This window comes from Aythya marila, assembly GCF_965140915.1.
Source record: "Aythya marila genome assembly, chromosome: 3".
Lineage (NCBI taxonomy): Eukaryota > Metazoa > Chordata > Aves > Anseriformes > Anatidae > Aythya > Aythya marila.
The window spans coordinates 25,234,930-25,256,463 of NC_139044.1; the positions used below are offsets into that span (position 1 = coordinate 25,234,930).

General features: G+C 41.1%; 1 protein-coding gene across 3 annotated transcripts in view; it reads right to left on the reverse strand.

The window, feature by feature from the left end:
* Positions 1-20,619, reverse strand: part of LYST (lysosomal trafficking regulator) — an 81,078-nt gene extending 60,459 nt beyond the window's left edge. The window contains exons 1-5 of one of the 3 annotated variants that reach the window (XM_082756762.1): positions 20,526-20,581; positions 7,849-7,932; positions 4,892-4,976; positions 3,672-3,870; positions 1,481-1,571 (exon numbers count right to left, since the gene is read on the reverse strand). In XM_082756762.1, coding sequence (XP_082612888.1) covers positions 1,481-1,571; positions 3,672-3,863 — 283 coding nt within the window. In that variant the 5' untranslated portion in view covers positions 3,864-3,870; positions 4,892-4,976; positions 7,849-7,932; positions 20,526-20,581. Of the gene's footprint in view, positions 1-1,480; positions 1,572-3,671; positions 3,871-4,891; positions 4,977-7,848; positions 7,933-20,002; positions 20,147-20,525 lie in introns of those variants that run through there. The other 2 variants (XM_082756761.1, XM_082756763.1) reach the window with 2 other exon arrangements.
* Between the last annotated feature and the right edge of the window lie 915 nt (positions 20,620-21,534).

Here is a 21,534-nt window from a genome sequence, read left to right on the forward strand (position 1 = left end):
ACGAAAGCCAAGACTGAACACCTTTCAGTTACTCAGTATAAAATGGCAAATATGAAATTTAAGTCTGATTCAATTGGCAAGATGACTTTGAAGAATAAAATACAAGTTTTTCCAGTTCTCTTGTACTGGTAGATTCAGACTGTAATTTGCAAAAGCAGGTGGAAAAAATTGGCTGTGCTCTTGGATAAAGTCCATTCTGAATAATGGCACGATGGTATCTGGATGCCTTGGTGAATAGAATACCTAGCATAAAACAACTGCAAACATTCATCATCCAGTAAGTTCAGTATTTAAAAAAAAATGTGATAGTTGAGAGTAACTCCTCACCACCCCAAAAAAAACAAAGCCCCAAAAGCCCACACTACAGATATGACCATTAAACTGGAAAGTGCTTCCATGTGCAAGAATGACTGTTCCTTGTTGTCTCACAGTCATAGTTGCTTAAGGATAATCTGTTTTGGAGGCAGGAATTAAAAGTAATTCACAAAATAATTTTCCTCACAGAACAAAAAAAGTTACCTAATACAGATGGGTCAAGACATTATTTCAGACCAAGGAAACACAGCTCTTGGGGTACAACTGAATACATCATTTTTACTGCATCAGTAATACAAGATGGAAGGTTGTAGTAGGAAAAAATGTGCATTATGCGAAGTGCAAAACCAGTATATCTTATCCTATTAATACACCAGCATTTTAAACTAAACTGGAAGACTCAGTAAGCTATCACAAGACCAAAATGTTTCTTTAATTCAATCCTGCTTCCAGGACCATGGAAGAAAGATGCAAGCAGGGTAGTTAATTACATAAAAGTAACATGAAGCTTGCATTTAAAATACCTTAGGTCTCCAAACATTAACAAACAGACCATTTTTTCATTTGTTTCATCATCTGTTTTACCCTTTAAGAAAGCAAACAAATGTAAACACCCCCCCCCCCCCCCCCGAAAATAATCTTGGCTGTCTTTTCCTGGTTCGCTTCTTGTGAAGGTTTACCTTGTATATATACCTTTAACTTCTTTATCATACCTTTTATTTCTTTATTTTGCTTTAAACTGATTCTTCAGCAGCTGAACTCTCGTGGTTTAATTCCTCTATTAGCACATCAGTTTTTCTGACACAGAACATCCAACTAAGAAACGCAACCTGGGTCTGTTCATCATCACATAGTATTATTCTATTTTCAGAGCCTCTCTCCTTACCATTTCATTGCACTTTTATACTATAACTGATATTAATTACACTTTATGCCTATTCTCTTCAATTTCAGTGAAGTCTTCCTTAACTTACCTCTAATCAGTCTACAGCACCAGCATGTATCACACTAAGAACCAGTAAGTTTTTCTTCCTACCTCACCATTAAACATTTCCTCTTCAGTGAAAATATCATACTCTTTCAAATTCCTTGCCTCCATAGTAATATACAAATACAATGCACCACTCTTTTCCAGGTCCTTAATACCATAACTCATAAAATTTACCTATTGCTTTTTCCTCTTGGACAGGAATTTTCCACACCAGTGGCAAAAGTGACAGAAGAAGAGTCAGAAGTTCTTCCCGACATGTCAGCTCCTATGTTAGAAACAAAACAGAAATAAGCTTTTGTACTTTTTTTTCCTGAATAGATTAATCTTCAGGTTTATTTTTACAAGCTATAAACGTTCAGTTCCCTAAGCCCTTCTTCTGTTTTGCACACTGGAAAAATGACCTAACCACCAAGAGTGCTACAATCATTACCTGCAGCCAATAAGAAAGCATCTAAGATACTTATTATGCTTCTGCAAAAATCAAACAGGAAAACCAGGAAAGGAAAAGACAAAAGCAAATACTTGTGGATTTAGTCAAAGTCAACATGAAGCTTGGGAAAAGTTTGAAGTTTCTGTAGTTACAGAAATATAAGTTAAGAGAATCATGTGAAGCTTTCTACTTTATCCAGACTGACATTTACACCAATGAAACACTTATCAAGTGATGTTTTTGACTCACAATGAAGTGGTAAAAATATAGGAAGAAGAATGATTCTTAATTCAGAAAACAGATTAATTACTAAAATACCTCAATCCTACTTGGATTTTAAGACAGACAGAAACAGTAGAAGATAAAGGACTCTAACAATTAATTTACTCATTGCTGTGCATCACTACCACTGTGGTTTCAGTCCTAAAGATCAAGAAATCCCATCTTTTTCCTCTTCAAAGAAGTCTGACTTGACCATTTTGGTAGTTACCACCATTCAGGGATACGCGGTGAAAGGAATATCTTTTCCCAAGTATTCAAGGTAGCAATGAGATTAAGATGTGTGAAGATAACTTTGAGTAAGCTTGTTAATAAAGTTTTATGACTTCTTACCTATCTGCTTTTAGTTGAAGCCTAGAATTTAAAAGTGACTTGAAATGTTTGCACACACCTTTATTTACAAAGATTTTGGATTCAGAGTCCTTAGAAACACATTCGCAAATGTTAGACAGGACAGAAGTAAAAAAAAAAAAAAAACTTAACATGGTATCTACTCAAATATTTTAATAGATTAATTATTCAGAGTACTTGCTGAAGTTTTAAGAAATTAGGCAGCTAATCTACTGGAGTCAATAAGTAAAATGAATGACACCTTGCAAAGCAGCATCAGCTACTTTTGCATATGCCTATCTGAATTTCTTCATGCTAGCTTATTCACTTGGTTTGGTTCAAGAAACACCTCACTGGTAAATCACCTGGTATTTCACAGAAAAAAATGTTCCTTTGAATGAAACCAACTGAAATAGTTCAAGCTTGAACATTCCAAAGATTGAATCAGAAACACATGTCCATCAATAACCCCTCTACAAATTAGACTGATAATTAAACTTCCATTTTATTAGATCTACTTTTACAAAGTGACTTGTATTTGCTTTCTTGTTCCCCACCTCTTTTCATTCTTGGATGCAAAGTAGAGAACTACAAAACAGTACAACACATAAGATGGGGAAGAACAAAGCAAATACATTTCAATTAAGTTTTCTGAATAGGCAGAGCTTAAGATTTTGGAGCCTTTTCCTGAAATTACACCATCAGTGAAGGATAGTGGTAGTTAGGAAATAAGGATTTAAAGGTTTTTTTTTTTTTTTTTTAAATCTACAGTTATGGCATATATGGGATTCTGGGATGGACTCTAAACAGGACAACTCAAATATCGATCATCCATTCACATGACAGTCAACAAGAGACCATCCTCAGAATTTTTGTTGAAAGATGCATGACACTCCTCTCCCCACTACCCCCCCCAAAATGAAATATGTATGTTAATTAACATTATTTTATTGCTTTAAACTAGAAGAACCTTCTCAAAGTAATAACTGTCAGTTTCAGCTGTAGATTCCCCAAACAGACTCATGCTTTTTAAAAATCCTAACCTATTGCCTCTTTCCACCCAGCTGCTGCACTCAAGTTTTACACGACTTAACTAATCAGAAGTTTAATAGCCACCAGTATCATCTGGCAAACAGTTATATTAGCTATGTTTTGTTCTTGGTGAAGGACAGAATGTAATTGCAACTTATCTTTCTAAACTTCTAGTCTAATTAATTTGCGCACACACAAGAAGGGCAAGAAAACCAGCACCATAAACACAAGCCAGACAAACCCCTTCAAAACTCAACACAAAAAGGTTTAAAATGAGGTAAGAAAAACTATTACCTGATCAATACTGGAGTTCAATGTGGTCAGCAAAATAAACCCACGGCCTTGAACTAAGTATTGTCCCAGTGCTGCCATATGAGTTTCTTCCTCTTCATCTTCCTTGGCCTCTGCCCTCTGGACCACTGCATTGCACAGTCTATTGACATCCGTCAAAAATTCCCGTGCCAGTGAGTTACTGGCACTGCTCATGTCTGAGCTGTAATTATAGGGAAGTACAGAAATTAAATAGTGCAGAAAATGCATTCCTTATAGAAAAGATGGGGGGAGAGAATTGGCATTTCTTCACAATCTGCCCACTTCCGAAGCATGAAAGATTTGTAGGACAGAGGATTCAATATAACAATAAGGTAGAAAGGAATAGGAAAGATAAACTTTGAGAATTTCAGTGAGACCTTAGCTAACAGCTGATTATTCCAAACACTTGTTCTATAAATCTAATAGGTGAATCCCATGATACACAGCATTCCTTCACATTGCATAAATTAAAGTTAATTACTAAATTTCACTTTAAAAAAAAGCTGGATGTGAGCTTCAATCTTCATCTGCTTCTAAAATGCATTTAAGCTGAAAAACACAGGGACAACAGGTAGCTATTAAACAATTTATAGGAAATGCATTCTTAAATGTTTTATTAAAGACATTTTCTACCCTGTTATGTATTCAAGCAATATACACCTTGCTTCAAGGGAAAAAAGAAAAAGTAGTGACTTAAGATTAATGTGGGAGCTTTATAAATATAATGCTTTAGACTTAACCCCAACAGTGTTTCCCCTCAAACAAAATCAACTGAGTGGGTGGCAATCACTACTATGTACACATCGCTGTAGAAAACTGATCAGATCACTGATGAAGGCAAGACAAAAAATCTGTGGTAACTAGAATAATAAGAATATTTAATCCACGTAAAACCCATTTAATGAATACCACAGCACATTTAACTCTTCATTTTTATGTAAACAGTTGAAGTAAAATCTTCAAAACTCAAATACTTTCATAACATCCAAGCACAGAACATCCACGAAGGGGGCCAAATGACTTAAGATCATTGAAATGTAGCAGAAAGATTAACACTGCACGATCAGGAAACATTTACATACAAGTAAGAATAAGTTAGGAAAGAAGAAGTTTGTGAGTAATAATAATAGAAAGAGCTTCTTTCAGTGGCAAGACTGAATATTTATACATATAACATTCTCAGTAACAGAAAAGATTCTTACCAGAATTACTTCACTAGCTTAATGCATTTATCTTCTCCTTGGAAGGAAAAGTAGATATATTCCAGAAATGCCACCCTTGGTTCACCTGTTTGAAAAGCAAAAAAAGCATGATACTTAATAAGCAATTTCTTTGTTTCTAGAATGCATATTATGATAGTTATTTGTAGTTCATGAAAATTCCTTGAGTTTTGAGCTTTAAAACTCTTACATCTACTTTTACCTTATGACTCTGTATAACCAAAATTCTGTTACAGAGAAACAAACTGGTGCATGCAGGGTAAGTTAACATAATAAGGTTCATTAGTTTTGAAAATGTAAAATGTGCTAGGTATTCAAGTTTAAACATCTTCCTCTAGAAGCAGGTTTTTTTTTTTTTTTTTTTTTTAAAGTGGTGACTCTCCACATGCATAACACTTTAAGCACTTGCAGCTCTAGATACTGCAGCTCTAGATACAAGTGATGGAGAATCTGAATTATGCATTTTCATCAGCACCTGACTGCTCATTAAACCATTTCTTTTTCTTTTGCCTTGACAGATATCCAAATCATTATTACCCTAATCACTGGAAAAGAGGTAGTTAATAGAATTGGAAGAGAACAGTATTACAAGGAGTAAAGCATATGCATCTGTAGAGCCCACTGAAGTAACGTAAGAGTTCTGTCCTCCTTCCCCATGCCTGACCACTCTGAGAAGAAATGTCTCCTTATTTCCAACCTAAGCCTCCCCTGGCACAACTCGAGGCCATTCCCTCTAGGCCTATCACTAGTTACTGTGAGAAGAGGCCGACCCCCAGCTCCCCACACCTTCCTTTCAGGCAGTTTTAGAGAGCAATGAGGTCTCCCCTGAGCCTCCTCTTCTCCAGACTAAACAACCCCAGTTCCCTCAGCCGCTCCTCACAGGACGTGTGCTCCAGGCCCCTCACCAGCTTTGTAGCCCTTCTCTGGACACACTCCAGGGCCTTGATGTCCTTCTTCTACCGAAGGGCCCAAAGCTAAACAGAGCACCCGAGATGCAGCCTCACCAGAGCAGAGTACAGAGGGACGATCACCTCTCTGGCCCGGCTGGCTACACCATTTCTGATACAAGCCAGGATGCCAGTGGCCTTCTTGGCCACCTGGGCACACTGCTGGCTCATGTTCAGGTGAGTGTCAGCCAACACCCCCAGATTCTTTTCCTCTGCACAGCTTTCCAGCCACTCTGCCTCAAGCCTGTAGAATTGCATGGGGTTGTGTCCTGCACTTTGGCCACAACAGCACTTGGCCTTGTTGAATCTGATCCCATTGACCTCTGCCCATCAATCCAACTTGTCCAGGTCCCAAATTGATGTTTAAACTGAACCCAATTTCTATCAGTCTTGACATTTTCAGAAGCTGCTACCACAGACATACACAGATGAGCTGTCCAATCACACATTTACTGAAGCATTCACAAATTGGGGTGCCAATGCTGAAAGCCAATCTAAACATTAAAACCTCATTCTCTAGAAGTGATTAAGAGACAGAAATGCATTTGCCATCAGTGGGAATGTGAAAGCTCAACACCAAGAAAAGACTGAAAAAACATTCAACTATAAAGGTCTCTAGGTGAGTGCTCCAAAACCGCTTATAGTCCATATTTCCCACGCCACCCCCCCAACCCATTCCCCTTAATTCAGGGATAGAAAAGCAAAAAAATTAAAAGATTATGGCTGTAGTAATCAGGTGGCAATTAAATGAAAACTTCAGCTTCATCATTGTGATTGTGATGGAGTATGCACATTGCACAAAAGACCTCCAGCTTCCACAGGCAAGCTCATAGTAATTGGCCCACCTTTGAGTGCTTGGAGCAGCACATTTCAACTTAAGCCTCACAGAAAACCATCTTACCCATACAGCCAGTGTTCACAACTCATTGCAACTACAGCAATAATAGCTCAGGCAACTCATGGTTTTTGTGCACCAGACGTTATTAAAAGATGTAAAAAAAGACACTGTTCTCCATATTTCAGTGTCCCTCTTTCAGGAACTTCACTCCCCAGATTTTCTGCATTGCTTGCGCTGTTCCATGGATTTAACAAGTTGAAGTAGCCTAACAAAAGGGTGAATTTTCAACATCACTATTAAAATAAAACACTCTTTTGTTAATACTAATAGAAAAAGACATCAAGCATGCCATCTTCACGGAGAATTTCATGTACAATTGCTAAGAAAGTAAAATGCTGTCATTCTAAAGCACAGAAAAAAACAGGGCTATCATGCAGGACAAAGCACTTCTGTTTGGAAGGACTCATTTCAACAAGTGCTAGCTGCTTATTTATACCTGTTTCTTTCCCTGCAATTCAGTCCTAAAACAGACTGACACCACATGTGTCTTTGGAAATGCAGTTTCAGATCACCTCAATGTTCAGCCCGTCTTGAAGGCAAAAAATAAAGCAAAAACAAGAAATAATAAACAAGTACCCAGAAAAGTTGCATGTACAGAGCCAGCCTTCTTCCCTTTTGTGTTGTTTCCTGACCAGTCATTTAAGCCCTTAAAGCATAGCACTTTTAGAACAGACTCACTGAACAACTTGCTTCACTGATGTTGTAACAAAGCAAATGCTCCACAGAGGGTTTTTTTCTTTCCCCCAAAACCAATAACAAATCCACCCACATCCTAACGTTTCAGCTTGCTTATCACTTTCTCTTTCTGTTGCAGATAGTGGTATACTGACACTACATCCTACACAGCATGGCATTTCCTCTTACTCTGAGAAAGTATGCCAACTAATTTGTTCTAAGTAGGAACTACTCTACTACAGTATTTTTGTTTTAAGATGACATCTTTAATTGCTCTGATGCCTGGTAGTATGGAAACAGACACTGTACTAGATACCAATAGTAAGGTAGTGTCTTAGTTTGTCTTTGGACTTCAGAGAGATTGTGTTATCAAAATAAAAAAAATGTACAACACCACAAGAGAACAGCAAGAAACCTACCAAAATCTTGGTTCCCCAGTCCTGTGTACAATCCTAATGGGACAGTTATGGAATATACAGTGTCATGGCTTCACATGGTTAGCTCTGAAAAAAATCACATTGTTAAATTCCATTCCACCCTCTAGAATATGATCTCATTTTATTTGAGGTGTTCTTTATGAATAGTAACCATGTCTGAAAGGAGAAAAAATCCTCAAGCATTAAAGAGAATAAATCACTTAAGCTATGAATGACCTGATATGCACATATAATCTCATCCATCTTTATATCATCCTCAATTCAATTCATACCAGTTCTGCCATCTAGCCCCTTCCTGTGCCAGCTCTCAGGGAATGCACTTCCTATTTACTGTCATGGTATAGATCACTCTACCTGCAATTGAAACTTGTTTCTCTGGACTGGATTTCATTTTTATGAAGTTGCTCATCAGTTGAGCATTTTGAAGTATAGGAATGCCTTGTACTTCAGTGGGCTTCATATCTTCAGAAGAAAATATCAAAAGCATTCTTTAAATAATTTAAACCACAACGGAACTTAAAATAAGACCATTTGTTCAACATTGAATACCAAATCATGAATATACTAACTTAATATCTAATTCATTAGTGCTGTATAATCTCCAACATCACTACAGTGTGAAGGAATGATGAAAACGCAAAAAAAGCTCATGGCCAGGGCTAGTATTCTGCTTGAGAGTGAACTCTACCTTTGACTTGGCTGTGCTTTCATCAATATATTGCCCAGAAATATCTGAAAAGTCCAGTAACACAATAAACAGTACCAATTAGCAAATTACTATAGCAACACTGCAATGAAATACTACAGTAAGTCAAATGAAATCAAAACATTATAACACTAGTTCACAACTACTTTCTGTAACTGCTGTCCAACAGCTACCACAAGGGTAAGGGACAAGGCAGAAAGTTTGGTGGTGGTCTACAGTTCACACAAGAGCCTAAATCACTGCTCTGATAAACCCACTTCCTCTTAGATCTTTCATTTTTTATATTAATTTTACAGTACTAGCAAAGAACAACAACAGGAAACTACTTCAGTCTCCTGTCTCTTATGAAGTAGATATCAAAACTTGTGCAAATTGCTTGTTAGTAACTGCCAGTCTAAAAAGAGCATGCTACTGAGTGCTATCCATACAGCTGCATGGCCTGGCTAGAGTGCCTGAGTAAAGCAAAGTTACATGTACCCAAGGTGCACATGGCATACATAAGCCACTCGTAAGCCTTTATTTCCTGCAGCCCACTGTTATTTTCAATAAAAGCCATCTTGTATAAAGGGTTATATGCTTTTAGCCCTGTTATACATGGCAGTAAAGAAGTGATAGCCTTGTTTGTAAGAAAAAAATAAACTTACGAGAAATTACTTTATGGGCTATTCAAACACGAGTAGAATTTTTGGCACAGGCAGCTGTTAATTTGTTTACCTTCTCTTGTTTTCTATTCCAGATAAGAGACAAACGTTGACTAAGCTTTACACAAATGCATGGCTGTGAGTCCTTTTGAGAACAGGGTACAATGAAGTTGCATTGTCAGGAGGTATGAAAATTAACACTTGGAAAAATGCTATTTATGTAAGCCATTGTACAATGCAGTTATTTCTGGCCTCAAATTCTAAAACTGGAACTGTTTTACTCACTCCGGAATAAAACATATGGGAATGAGTCACTACTGGCCAATAAAAGCTATGTTTACATTGTACTCATTCCATTCAGTAAATAATTGTCCCGGTCTTCTTGCCTCCACTAAACACTTTCACTTTGTAGAATATGCTTTTGACCTCTTCCATGATTCTCACATTAACGTGATTATATTAAAAACGATTTTCAGGTTTACTTTGGAGTTAAACTTTAAATTTAAGCTCTATTTTTTTCTTAGCAGGGGACAACAGGTATGATGAAGAGCACCAGCACATCACTGACAGAGACGCTAACAGGCTTGTGCAATTGTAACACACACATAGCCAGGTTTATTACAGAAACTGTTTATCTCAATAGCAGCAGACACCAAATTTGACCCCTTGCTGGGGAAATACAAGTAAAGTTTGAAGGTAATGTATTGGAGAAATTAGCATTCTTTTTTTCTTTTGATATTTGAAACTTTAAACAGGCTAGAAATGAATACCCAACCAGCACTGTCAAAACAGGCTATGCAGCAGGAGCAATATGCAGTCCCTTAAGAAAACAGCACCTGTAATTCAAGCAGCACATCAACAGAAAACTTGAGAGGCTTCCATTTTCCTGCCTTGTTTTTACAAACACAAGGCAATCAGCCAGAAGTGTAGCTTAAAAACAGGCAGTGAACATTTGCTAACCATCCAACAACGCTGATATTCAAAAACAAGAGCAAACAAGTGAAAACAAGACAGCTCAAGTACAGCTCACTCTCAAAACAGACATACCACACAAGGCTCTAGCTCTGCAGAAGACCTCCTGCTTACTCCTTATTTCCAGCCACTTCCTGCTCTAACCTTTGCTCTCACTTATTAGCTATTTGGGGGGGTCACAAAAGCAGACAAACTACTAAAATACATTAAGGCAGCATTGTTCCAGCCATTAAGCTGCACATGAAAAGCAGCTTCGTAATACACAGAAGCTGTCATAAGAAGACTGCAGGTAGATATCAATTTCCTTGGCATGGTTTGATGCCTGGCAGTCCTTTATTTCATTAAGGACTTCACTAACTGGCTTTCAGTCTTCTGAAAAATCTACTAGACCACTAATATTGCCAAAGAAGTCATTCAGACTCTCTCCCCAGGATAAAGAAAAAATGAAAAAATGTTTAGTATACTTGGAACAATACTATACAGTCTTCTTCACTAACCAGGGAAAAGCACGTCAAGTTCATAACACAATAAACAAGCATTACTTCAATAAACACTGTAAGGTATGCTGAGATCTTCAGAGCAATAGCCCTGCTGTATACACAAGTGTGTTTGTGCATGTATAATCTTAGCACTGCTGCTTTCACTTGAAGTCAGATGTGTTTGCAGCTCCCTTCTCACTTACGTGGGATGCTCGCCTTGAAACACCACCACAAGACAAAGCCCTGCTTCTACAAGCACCTTAAGCCTCCTATAAAATGTAGTCTACTTATGTTCTGCTACCTAGATATTAAAATCAAATTTAAGCAGTGAAGCTCAGTGTTTACACAACCAGGGAATTAGATTTCTTCTACTAAGTGGATGTGAAAGCACTTCATCTTACACCAAAAAAGAAAAGCTCAGAATTTTAGGGAATTACAATATCTGTGCTCTCTGAAAGAGACAGTCCATAAATAAAAATGTTCCTTTTAATATGGAGTACAGTCAGCTATCCATGTCACAGTGCTTCCTAAATGAGTCATTTCTGTTGTTGAACAGATTTACCAATGAAAAAGACAATCAAGATCAGACAAATGCTACGCTAAATTCAGCAAAACTAAGGAAGTGGGCACTTTCCAAAATACCTACCACATACATATAAACAAGTCAGAAAACCTTTAATCAGCACTGTACCTAAGGCTATAGGTACCTAGAGATATACAAAAAGACGTTAGATGTCCAGGCAAGTCGACTTCTCAAGTTTCAGAAATGTCATTCTTCTGATTGGGATCCAGATCTATGGAACACCACACAATGTGAGGAAGTAAAGACAAACAAAGCCTTCCCTTATCCCCAAATCATCATTTGCCATATATTTTAATGCCTCAGTGGTTTAGTGGTGGGGTGTTGTTTTTTTTTTGGGGGGGGGAGAGTAGAGGGAGAGGTTGGTTGTTTCAACAGTTGGGAAAAAATTATACTCACAGGTAACTTTGGGCACAAAATTTGTTTCAGATTAAACTCCAGCAAATGCAGTTTAAGTTACTTCTACAAAAATATGCTGGCCAAGTAAGGTATAATCCAGTTTCTTGGATACATTCTGACTTGTAGCACTCTGTCCAACAAGACTATTCCTAGGATCTCAAAAATCTTCAGCACAATTATTTGTAACAGCACCTCTGAATGAATAATAGAAGCACAAATCAAAATGGTGTAACAGATCAATACATACACAATACTCTTGTTTACATAGAAAAAACACTTTCTTCATGAATTCCCGAAGTACAACTTTACAGTTTGTAGAATGGAAGTAGTGTTGTAATTTATATCCTTAGCATTTTTGCTGCATACATTTTGTTATGTATCAGTCCCCTGAGCAGAAAACCTACTAATGGCCATGAAAAGCATCAGCTTGTTCTATCAGCTCAAAACAACTGGTTTCTAATTAATTAGCTGCCAGTGACTATAAAAGGATTGTAGCTACAAGCTGCACATAGGGGACTGGAAATCAAGCCAAGAAGAACAGTGAGGTATAATAAATCGCTCTAAGGAGGTTGCACAACCAGGGAGAACCAAAAACAAAAGAACTTGGCAAGAAAATAGCAGGTGATAAGGGATCTGGGTCCCCAGAAAGGAAGCCAGCTCACATGCAACCTAAATGCAGACTTGTCTACATACAAGCAATGCACCAGAAATATACAAACCGCATGGTCAGACCTCTAAAACATCACACAAATAGAACTCCAAAGGTTAAAAATCATAACCATTAAAATAAAAAATCTGAAATCCGCCATGATGAAACTACTGGGAAACTTCAGATTTCAGCTATTGTCCTAGTCTACTAGTGCCTCCTGTACAAGGGTATGGCAGAGGCCAAGCCTGTTATTCAAACCCAGCCCTCATGTTTTCTAAAGCATGCTAACTCACCCACTTGTCTTAGTTCCTCCTGTGTGTTAGTTGTCTTCTCTGCCACCACATCTGCAAGCTAACACCTCCTGGAGCCCAGGAAACAGCTTCCCATGTCTTCCATGAAATTCCTTGCATAATTCCATATAGTACATTTAGTTAATTGTTCTTTATCAGGGGAGTCATTTTTATAAACCATCTCATTAAGGCCAATCCAGTGAATTTTGATGCATCACACGCTACTGAAGTGTTCACAGCAGTGAAACACGAACAAACCTCTTTTAAATAAGATTTAACTCAAGCTACAGCATTTTACCCAACTTGACTGAAGCATTCATGTCATAATTTGTTGTTCATTTTCAAGTCTACTTCCAAAAATCTGCATTATCTGTTTAACTCATAACAGAACTTTTACAAATAGAGTTTATTATGTTGCTTTAACTTCAAGATAGAGTCAACGTTAAACTTCAGACATATGGCACCTGCAAATCTTACTCACACTTAATATTTACTCTTTGGGAAGTACTATAATCTTGGATACTAGGATTAAGTGTCAGCTCTCCATTTGTAGAGCATATCCAAAACAGATTATATTTACCATCATGTAAGAACGGGGAAAGGAAAATCTGTTGGTAGAAAAGTGACACGCTTTAGTATTTCAGTTTTGTTGACACGCTTTAGTATTTCAGTTTTGTCTTGTCATGGGTTTTCCACCCATAAAATACCTACCTGACATATGAGCCTTACTTGGAAAAAATACTGGATAAGATTAAGCACCCTTCGTGTAAGATTTTTAAAAGCAATTCGTGTAATGAGGAGCTATGTAAGCTGCCATAATGGAACGGAGCAGTGCAACGCTAACTGTACTAAAAAGAAGGCATCAGAGATTAAGTGATCAGTGCAAGGTAAACTTTTTCTTGCTGAAATTCAGCAGGTTGTGATCAGGTCCTGCCTTGAGCTACAAAGATCTGTATCCTTTTACAAGTTAGAAGATCAGCAACTGTTTCCCCCTTTTGAGTCCAAATGAAATAGTACTGAGACAGTAAACAGCAAAGAATCCCTCAGCTTATCTGCATATCACAAGTGCTTTGAGACAGCTTCTCAACTCAACATGGAATTTTGTTTAGTCATCAACCAATGTGAAACACCTGGGCATGCAATCTTGGTAAGCCTGCAATCAGGTTAGAGAAGATGAATCATTTGGCAGATAAAAGTACAGCACTGATGAAAGACAGGTTCCCAAACAACTACCTACACGCAAGTCACGCATTAACACTGTACATAGTATATGCCAGACATAAGTTATGCTTAGCTTGTGGTTTTATACTATTCAAAACAGTAACTATAGCCACCTTGTCAGCCACATTATATGCATTCCAGTTCATTTAATTTTACATATTTCAGACCAGCACATACAGGTGCTGAGGATAAACATTCCTTAGAGTAGGCACGGTGAACACTGTAGGTTTTCAGAGGCAATCACTGCTACATTAACTGTGTTAAAAACAAGCATGCTTGCTGTCACGGAGACTGGCTAAAATGCTCCAACAAAGAATACCACCATGCTGTTACCAATAGCATGAAAATACTTGAGACAAGCTTGGCTATCACAATCAGAGAAGACAAGAACCTGTTCAGGATCTTATCTCAAGTGCCAGAAGACAATGTTTGTAAGAAGCACATGGTACTACAGAAAGGAACTGAAACATACACCAATTCAAGACAGAACTTATTTAGAAAAATAAACTACAAAAGACTACTAAGTTATTTTAAAAGAAAACCAGAGGATGAAGAACTTCAGTAAAACATTCAGAAATGAAAAGGCTGAAGTTGCGAGGCTACCAAGTAACCCATGTCTGGAACACTTCGTATTAGCAAGTTCTTCACCAAATTAAAAGTTAAACAAATATTCCAAAATGTGTTCTTCCAAGCTTTGTATTTGATAAACACCCCCAAAGAGACAAGAGAGCAAGTCTTGACAGCTGTGGTTGCGCAGTGGTGACTAACTTGGAAGATGAAGATTACATTCCACTCTAAACAGCAACAGAAACAGTCTACTACAGAGGTCAAGTCAGAAGTTCAGGACCCCTCCAGCAGAAAGCTCATGGCAATGAGCCCCTGCAAAGCTAACCTGACTTGGAGAAGACCCTCCTGCGTTATTTGGCTGTACAGCAGATACTGTGGTCTCCGGTACAAGCAGGGAGAAATGCTACAGTTGTGACCATACCACAAGTAACAGAACACACTGCATCTACCTGGAGATGATTTTAAACAACAAATGTCATCTTGATACAAATCAAAGCATGATGTGGAAGACCATGCACACTTCTCTGTAACCTGTGAGATTATACATTTTGATTGCACCAAAATACCAGAGATGGAAGAGGCAGAGAGTTGAGCAGTATCTTGAGGCACTCTTGCTGAAGCAATGAGTAAAGGCTGTTCCTGAAACTGAAAGCTTGGTAATCAGAGGATTAGAACAAGAAAGCAAAGCACTGAAAATAAACTTTGACATTGTGTCTAAAGTACTCACCAAGAGCAGTTAAATAAGAGAAGATGGTCAATGATCAGAGTTAAAGAGGTCATTAATGTGCAGAAGACACTCTGCTTCTGGGATTTTAAAGCTGGTCTGTGAAAATCCATATTTTGAAAAAATGTATGAAATCCATACTTTCTAGTAGTAACCACATGGGGACAAGACGGAGGGTAGCAATCTGAAGCTAATATAAGAAAACAGCATTTCCCAGAATATTTAGTCTCACACACTTGTTCCAGTTAAGCTCAGTGTGCCAGCTTCTTTGCAAAGCACAAGCAGCATCAGTTGCTTCTGGGGGCCTGACCCTGTACCTCTCCCAGGCTTTAGACCAAAGGGACACGAACTGGCCTGTGAACACCCTTGCCTAACCAGCAAGAGAACCACAGCCAGGAGGAGTCACACATCTCACTTCAGGTAACTTTTCTCCACTGGAAACGCAAGTTGGGAACAAATAGGATTTTTGTTTTATTCTTGACATTTAAAAAGCACTCAAAAATTAGTCAAGCACTGCAACAAAGAAACTATAATCAATGATTACACTTCACTTTGTATAATAATGACTAAGTGTAAAGTTTCCCAATATACCTACTAGCAAATAGACATATTTAAGAAGACTCTGAAACACTCTAGGAAACCATAAAGCTATTCAAAATACTAAAGACCGTCAAACTTTAACATGTCCCCCAAACTACAGACACCTATTACATGTACACAAACAAGACTTAACTGTTCTGACAGTTTGGAAAGAGAATGAAGTATGCCAGATGAAAACTAGATGTACAGTGTAGTAGTATTTTTGGCAACCAAATGTCACATGCATTTTCTTTTTTTCTGCAAATGTCAGGGATTTAACAGGACCCTTATAATGAAAGTGACTCTGTAACACTAAAGTAATTTAAGCTTTTAAAATAGTTTCTAATAAATTTAGACCACCTTCTGGGGCCAAAAACACTCATGTAGAATCTCACCTAGATATCCAGATGCGTAAGAGTTCTCCTTTGATTTTTCATTATTTGAACTATAAATCGAGAGTGAAACTACACTCTTCTTCCTTAGAACTGAGAGATGCAGCTAATGCAAAAGTACAAATGTACATCAGGTAGCTTACACATTAGGTTTCATAGTCTGACACTTTTGTTTCATTTTCACTAAAGCAAGCCATAAGAACATTTGCCCTTAATTTGAGATTAGGATTGTTAGCCTCTTTGATCTTCCATTAGAAATAGAATAGGAAATTGATACTTTTTTTATACATTAAGTCAATTTCTGACTCAGAAAGCTACACAAAGCAACTCCTGAAATATAACAGAAGTTTGTTGTACTTGTATTGATTCCTGCAATCCTACAAATGCATGAAAATATTTCCTTAAAACTTAATATTTTCCTTGCTAATTCACTTTTTTCCAGAATTAAGACACCAACTATTCATCCCTTCACAGTGCCATTTCTATCATTCATTCCTCATCTGGTTAGTATAGTAAGACTTAACCTTAGCATTGATTACCAAGGTTAACAGATCTAGTTAGATGTTTTTGCCATTCATCCACCTCAAGAACATAAATCTTCAGGAGATGCATCCACAATACTAGAGAGGAATGCATAAAGCAAGTCCTTTGCTGAAATAGAATTGTACAAAATGAAAAGTTTTAATGCGAGCACTACCTGACAATTCTCTTTGACATTTTACCTTCCCAGTTTTCTCTTAGGAAAGCAGACAGGTTTCTTTCTAAAGCTAGAAGCCCAAAGAACCAGGTGCCCACCCACTCTTAGTGCTTCATGCACACGTACTTTCCCTCAGAGCACGGTGATGCACATAACTGCAGTCAAGAAGCTCACCTGGGGGTGGAGGAAAAGAGGGAAAAGAATAAATAAGCATGGGGATTAACTGAGATTGTTAGAATGGCTGAGCAACCACCTGACACAGACACAGCCCTGCAGACAACAGCCTTCCAGCACCGCTCACCGCTTTTGCCCCCGCATCTCCACTACCCCACACTCCAGGTTATCAAAGCGCAGGCCAGTTCTTTCACAGGGCACCAGGAAGTGATTCTTGGAGTGCCTCCACTCCACGTGGCTCAAAGCGCTGTTCAAACAAGAGCTGCAGACTTCTGGGGCTTGCCTCCTGCAGAGAACTATATGAGTTCAAAAGTGCAGAAGACAACGGTTTCAGTGCTTACGTACCACATCGCCTGTGCAAAATCACACCCACAGTAGCAGCAGACAGTAGTGAGCTATGTACAGGGAGGCTGAGGGCCAAGAAGTCTGAGAAGCAGAGCACAGACACAGAAGATGACAGATGAAACACGCAGTGGTGACTTCAAAAGACCAACTGTAACTTCAATATCCAGGAACCAAAATGTAACAGCTGGTTCAACAGCTATCAAGAAATAGTACTATTCCAGGACTCCACTGCATGAACTACAGCATTCAACCCCTTCTTCAACACACAGAAGCTGATTGTGTTAAATTGTTCTGCTTCGCACTCACCCTCAGCAATGGATTTGCGCTGTCTACCTGCAGAGCACAGCACTCTACAAGTCACACTAGCAAGACTTGACTCTACCCTAATAGTTAGTACCAAAGCCTAGCTTCCCAGAAAGATGGGATTTTGATCAGACCCCAGGCTGCAAGCATAAGCCATTAGAGCTGACAGTTATAGCAAGAAAAACCTCTTCCACCAAGACTCCACATGACATGCTTTTCCCTTTTCCCTTCCCCTTCACACATCCAGCATCGTTTCTGCACACTGTTTTATCTGGAGGCAAGACAATCACTAATGAACAAATTTCAACATGTCACTGAAAGGCATGCTGAAATGCAGTGTCTGAATGAGAAGTGAAGGAGAAAAAAAAAGTCAATCTACTAAACACCACAGTGCTATATTGGTTCCTCCTGAGTTACCTCAGCAGCTGAAGCAGATATCCTGCTCAGTCTGAGGGAGCCCCCACTTCCTGAGGAGCAGCTCCCTGCTAGCGAGGCATGGCTATTCCTGCCCAGCAATCCTTCCTCTCCTCTTCCACCAGCACTGCTGGCCTGCTCAGTTTCTTGATGCAATTCATTTCTACAGGTTTGCAGAAAGCTTTTATTTTTTCCCCAGCTGGTTTATTTTTGTGTTGGATCACCACGCAAAGGTCAGCCACTGGCAGAAAAGGGGAGAAGGTGAGAGGCAGATCATTCCACAGCAGCAACAAGCTGCTTGATCAGCTCAGGCAAACCAGAACCACAAAAGAAAAGTGCCCAGAAATCCTTCTCCCTGATCTTGACACAACTTAGAACAGGTTTATCTCCTTCAGAACAGTGGTATCACAGGAGCTGATAGCTCTCATGATATCCACTCAATTACTTGATCCTATCTCATCTTCATCATACAACAGTGTGCAAGAGTGACTGACACTCGTAACCATCTCCAACTGGAAAAGGTAAAACGTAACCACAGACATATACAGAAGCCTCCCTCCCTGCATGCTACAATCCTTTTAAAACAGTAATTTTTATTTTTTTTTTTAAAGGAACACCTTGAAGATGACCCTAATTAACAACATCCAGTAGTGACATCCCATGCAGCAGCTGGTACAGTTCTCCACTGAGGAAGCCCACAGAGCCTGAAGCCTCCTCAGAGAAGGATAAAACAGACCTTGGTGGGGGCTAATGACAGCTGTTTACTCCACTGAACCTTAATTTGTCTGCAGAAGGCAAGTGAGAGCATTTTCAGCAGCAAGTGCTTCCTGGTGCAACAGAATCCTCTTACAACATAATCTTTTCACCCTGTTTTCCCTCAGCTCCCTTCTACCCACAGAAGACAGGAACTATTTTTTGCTTCAGAATTCCTCTATGTGCAATATTACCTTATTTGAAAGGACTGCTATGACAATGGCAAAATTCTTCCAATACACAAGTCCTAAGTCTCCGCACAAGCTACAAAGGCGTACAGTTGTACATTAATAAGGATGCACCATGGACTATTAAAGAAACCACTGACAAACTCAGGACTGGTAACTGCCTGAAGCATCTGTTAATATTCATACTGCTTGCGTGTGCTCTTTGAGCTCAACTCCAAAGAAAGCTGAAGAAAAGTATGTTGTTGCTTTTCTTAAGTGTTAAGGATGTACAGTTTCTCTTTCCTAATGTTTACGTATCAAGTGTTTCACTTTCCAACACTGCTACTGTTCAAGGTGCTTACAGTCTCTTCTTACTGTCTAGAACAGCATGACAAACTGATACAGAGGCACCTGAGAAGCCTACACAGGACTGAGAGAAACAAAGAAGCAAAAAGAAGCATTTAAGAATCCTTATTAAATGGTTGCTGAACTAACAGAAAAGTCTTACTACAATTATTCAACATTTTAAAGATAGAAGGGGTCTCTGGGTAAAGTAACACTGATGGCAGAGGGAAAGCAGGAAGGAGTGACATTAAACAAGCTCCTCTGAAGAAATCCATATGCAGCCTTATGAACTGAGTGACTACTGACTTCCTGAGGTCTCACCTACTTTTAAACTTGGTTTTCAAAGTACAGCACTGATAGCTATTTGCTTCTACCTTGCAAGAATCTCTGCTTAAAACATGAGGAAAACAGAACAGAATTAGAACACCGTATGAAGAGGCTCATTTCTTCTCAGCTGTAACAATATATGAAAGCCTTCTCATTCTTCCTTCTCTTGGTATTTTAGATGTCCAACATAAACTCTCAGAGCCACCGAGCAGCAAATCTCCCACAGTACCTAAAAGGATGCTTTATTCTTTGCACTGTTGGCGATTATCTGTCAGCCCACAGTTAAAGGAAAAAGAACTTGTGCTTTGCTGACCCCTTTCCATGCTACAGTCCCACTATGATACGGGCTCCTTCCAGACATCATCTCCTGCCCAAGCAAGCAACCTCAACCAGACCACGTCAGCAGACATACCTCTACCGCCGGTATCTCCCCCAGGAAGGGCTCACCGTTCCAGACATCTCTCCCCTGCTGCAGAGCCAGAGACCGCGACGCACCTGACTCAAACAGAGCTCCTCGCTGCTTCTACGCCGAGGGCTGCCCCAGCGCCCCGCAGGCAGCGGCAGGAGCCTGCTGCGGACACGGGGCTGCGCCACTGCCCCCGCCTTCCCCCAGCCGCTCTCACGGGGGCCGGGGGCCGTTAAACGGCCGCCCCCGGAGCCACCGCGAGGGCGGGGCCGCCGCCGGGCCCCGGGCTGGCCCCGCCCCTCTCGCGCGGCCCGGCCCGGGGCGGCCCCTCCCGGGAGCCCCGCGGCGGGCACTGCAGGGCCCCGCCCGCGCCGCCGCCGCCGGCGCCTCTTCCGCCTCCCGCTGCCCGGGCCCAGCAGCGCCGAGGCAGCGGCCGCCGGTGGGGCCCGCCCGGCCCCGAGCGCCGCGGCCTGTGCCCGCCGAGCCCTCCGCACCCCGAGGCGGCGCTGCCCGCTGCCGCCGCCCTTACCCGCTCGTGGCTCCGGCAGAGCCGCGGCGCCCGCCCGCCCGCGCCGCTCTTATCCCGCCGCCGGCCTCCCGGCAGCCCATGGCGGGAGGGCCCGGCCCGGCCCCGCCGCGCCGCCCGCCCCCGTCGCCATGGCAACGCCCGCCCCGCCCCGCCCCGCCCCACCTGACGCCGCCGCTCCCGCTCCGCTGCCACCGGCGCGCGGAAGAGAGAAGGGGAGGGGCGGGGAGGGGAGGGGAGGGGAGGGGGGCGGTGTCACGCGCGCGCGCTGCAGCCAATCGGCGGCGCCGCCTGCGTGACCGGCGGGGAGGGGAGGGGCGAAAACCCGAGGGGCGGGGGCTTGAGGCATTGGCCACGCCCAGTATCCCTTAGGCCACGCCCAGTATCCCTTAGGCCACGCCCAGTATCCCTTAGGCCACGCCCCCCGTGGTGCCCCAGTTGGTCGCGTAGTGCTCGGGTCGCGGTGCCCACCAGGGTTACCCTGCAGGCACCCGGCCCCACGGCCCGCCTGCCGCAGCGTACATGTACACGATGTACCCGAGGCGACCGCTTCACACCGACAGCCGGGGGTTTGCGCCCAGAGAAGGGCAGCAGCGGCGCAGGGCACAAGGAGGAGGAGGGTGCCCTGCGCTGGGCGCAAACTCCCAAACGTCTGCGTGAAGCCCCTGCGCTTCCTGCGGCCCCGAAGAAAGAGAAGTCTTCGCTACCTCTCCACCAGAGCTTCCTGTTTACCAGAAAGCAGAGAGAGCGCTGCTTTATCTGTCGTGCAGAACCATGCCTATGTGTCCCTCCGCCGTGCTGGCAGCAGCTGGTTGCTGCTCTGGCAGAGGCTTCTGCCATGCCACAAAGCTCGTGCCCATCGGTATCTCCAAGGCTCAGGGTTGCTGACCAGCTTTCCCTGTCAGCAGGCACCGCGTAGAGCCAGCAGGACGCTCAGAGTTGCACGTTGTCTTTGGTTTTCTCAGGGAGACCAGAGAAATGAGGCAGCCTGTACATTGCCGTGGTGTATGGC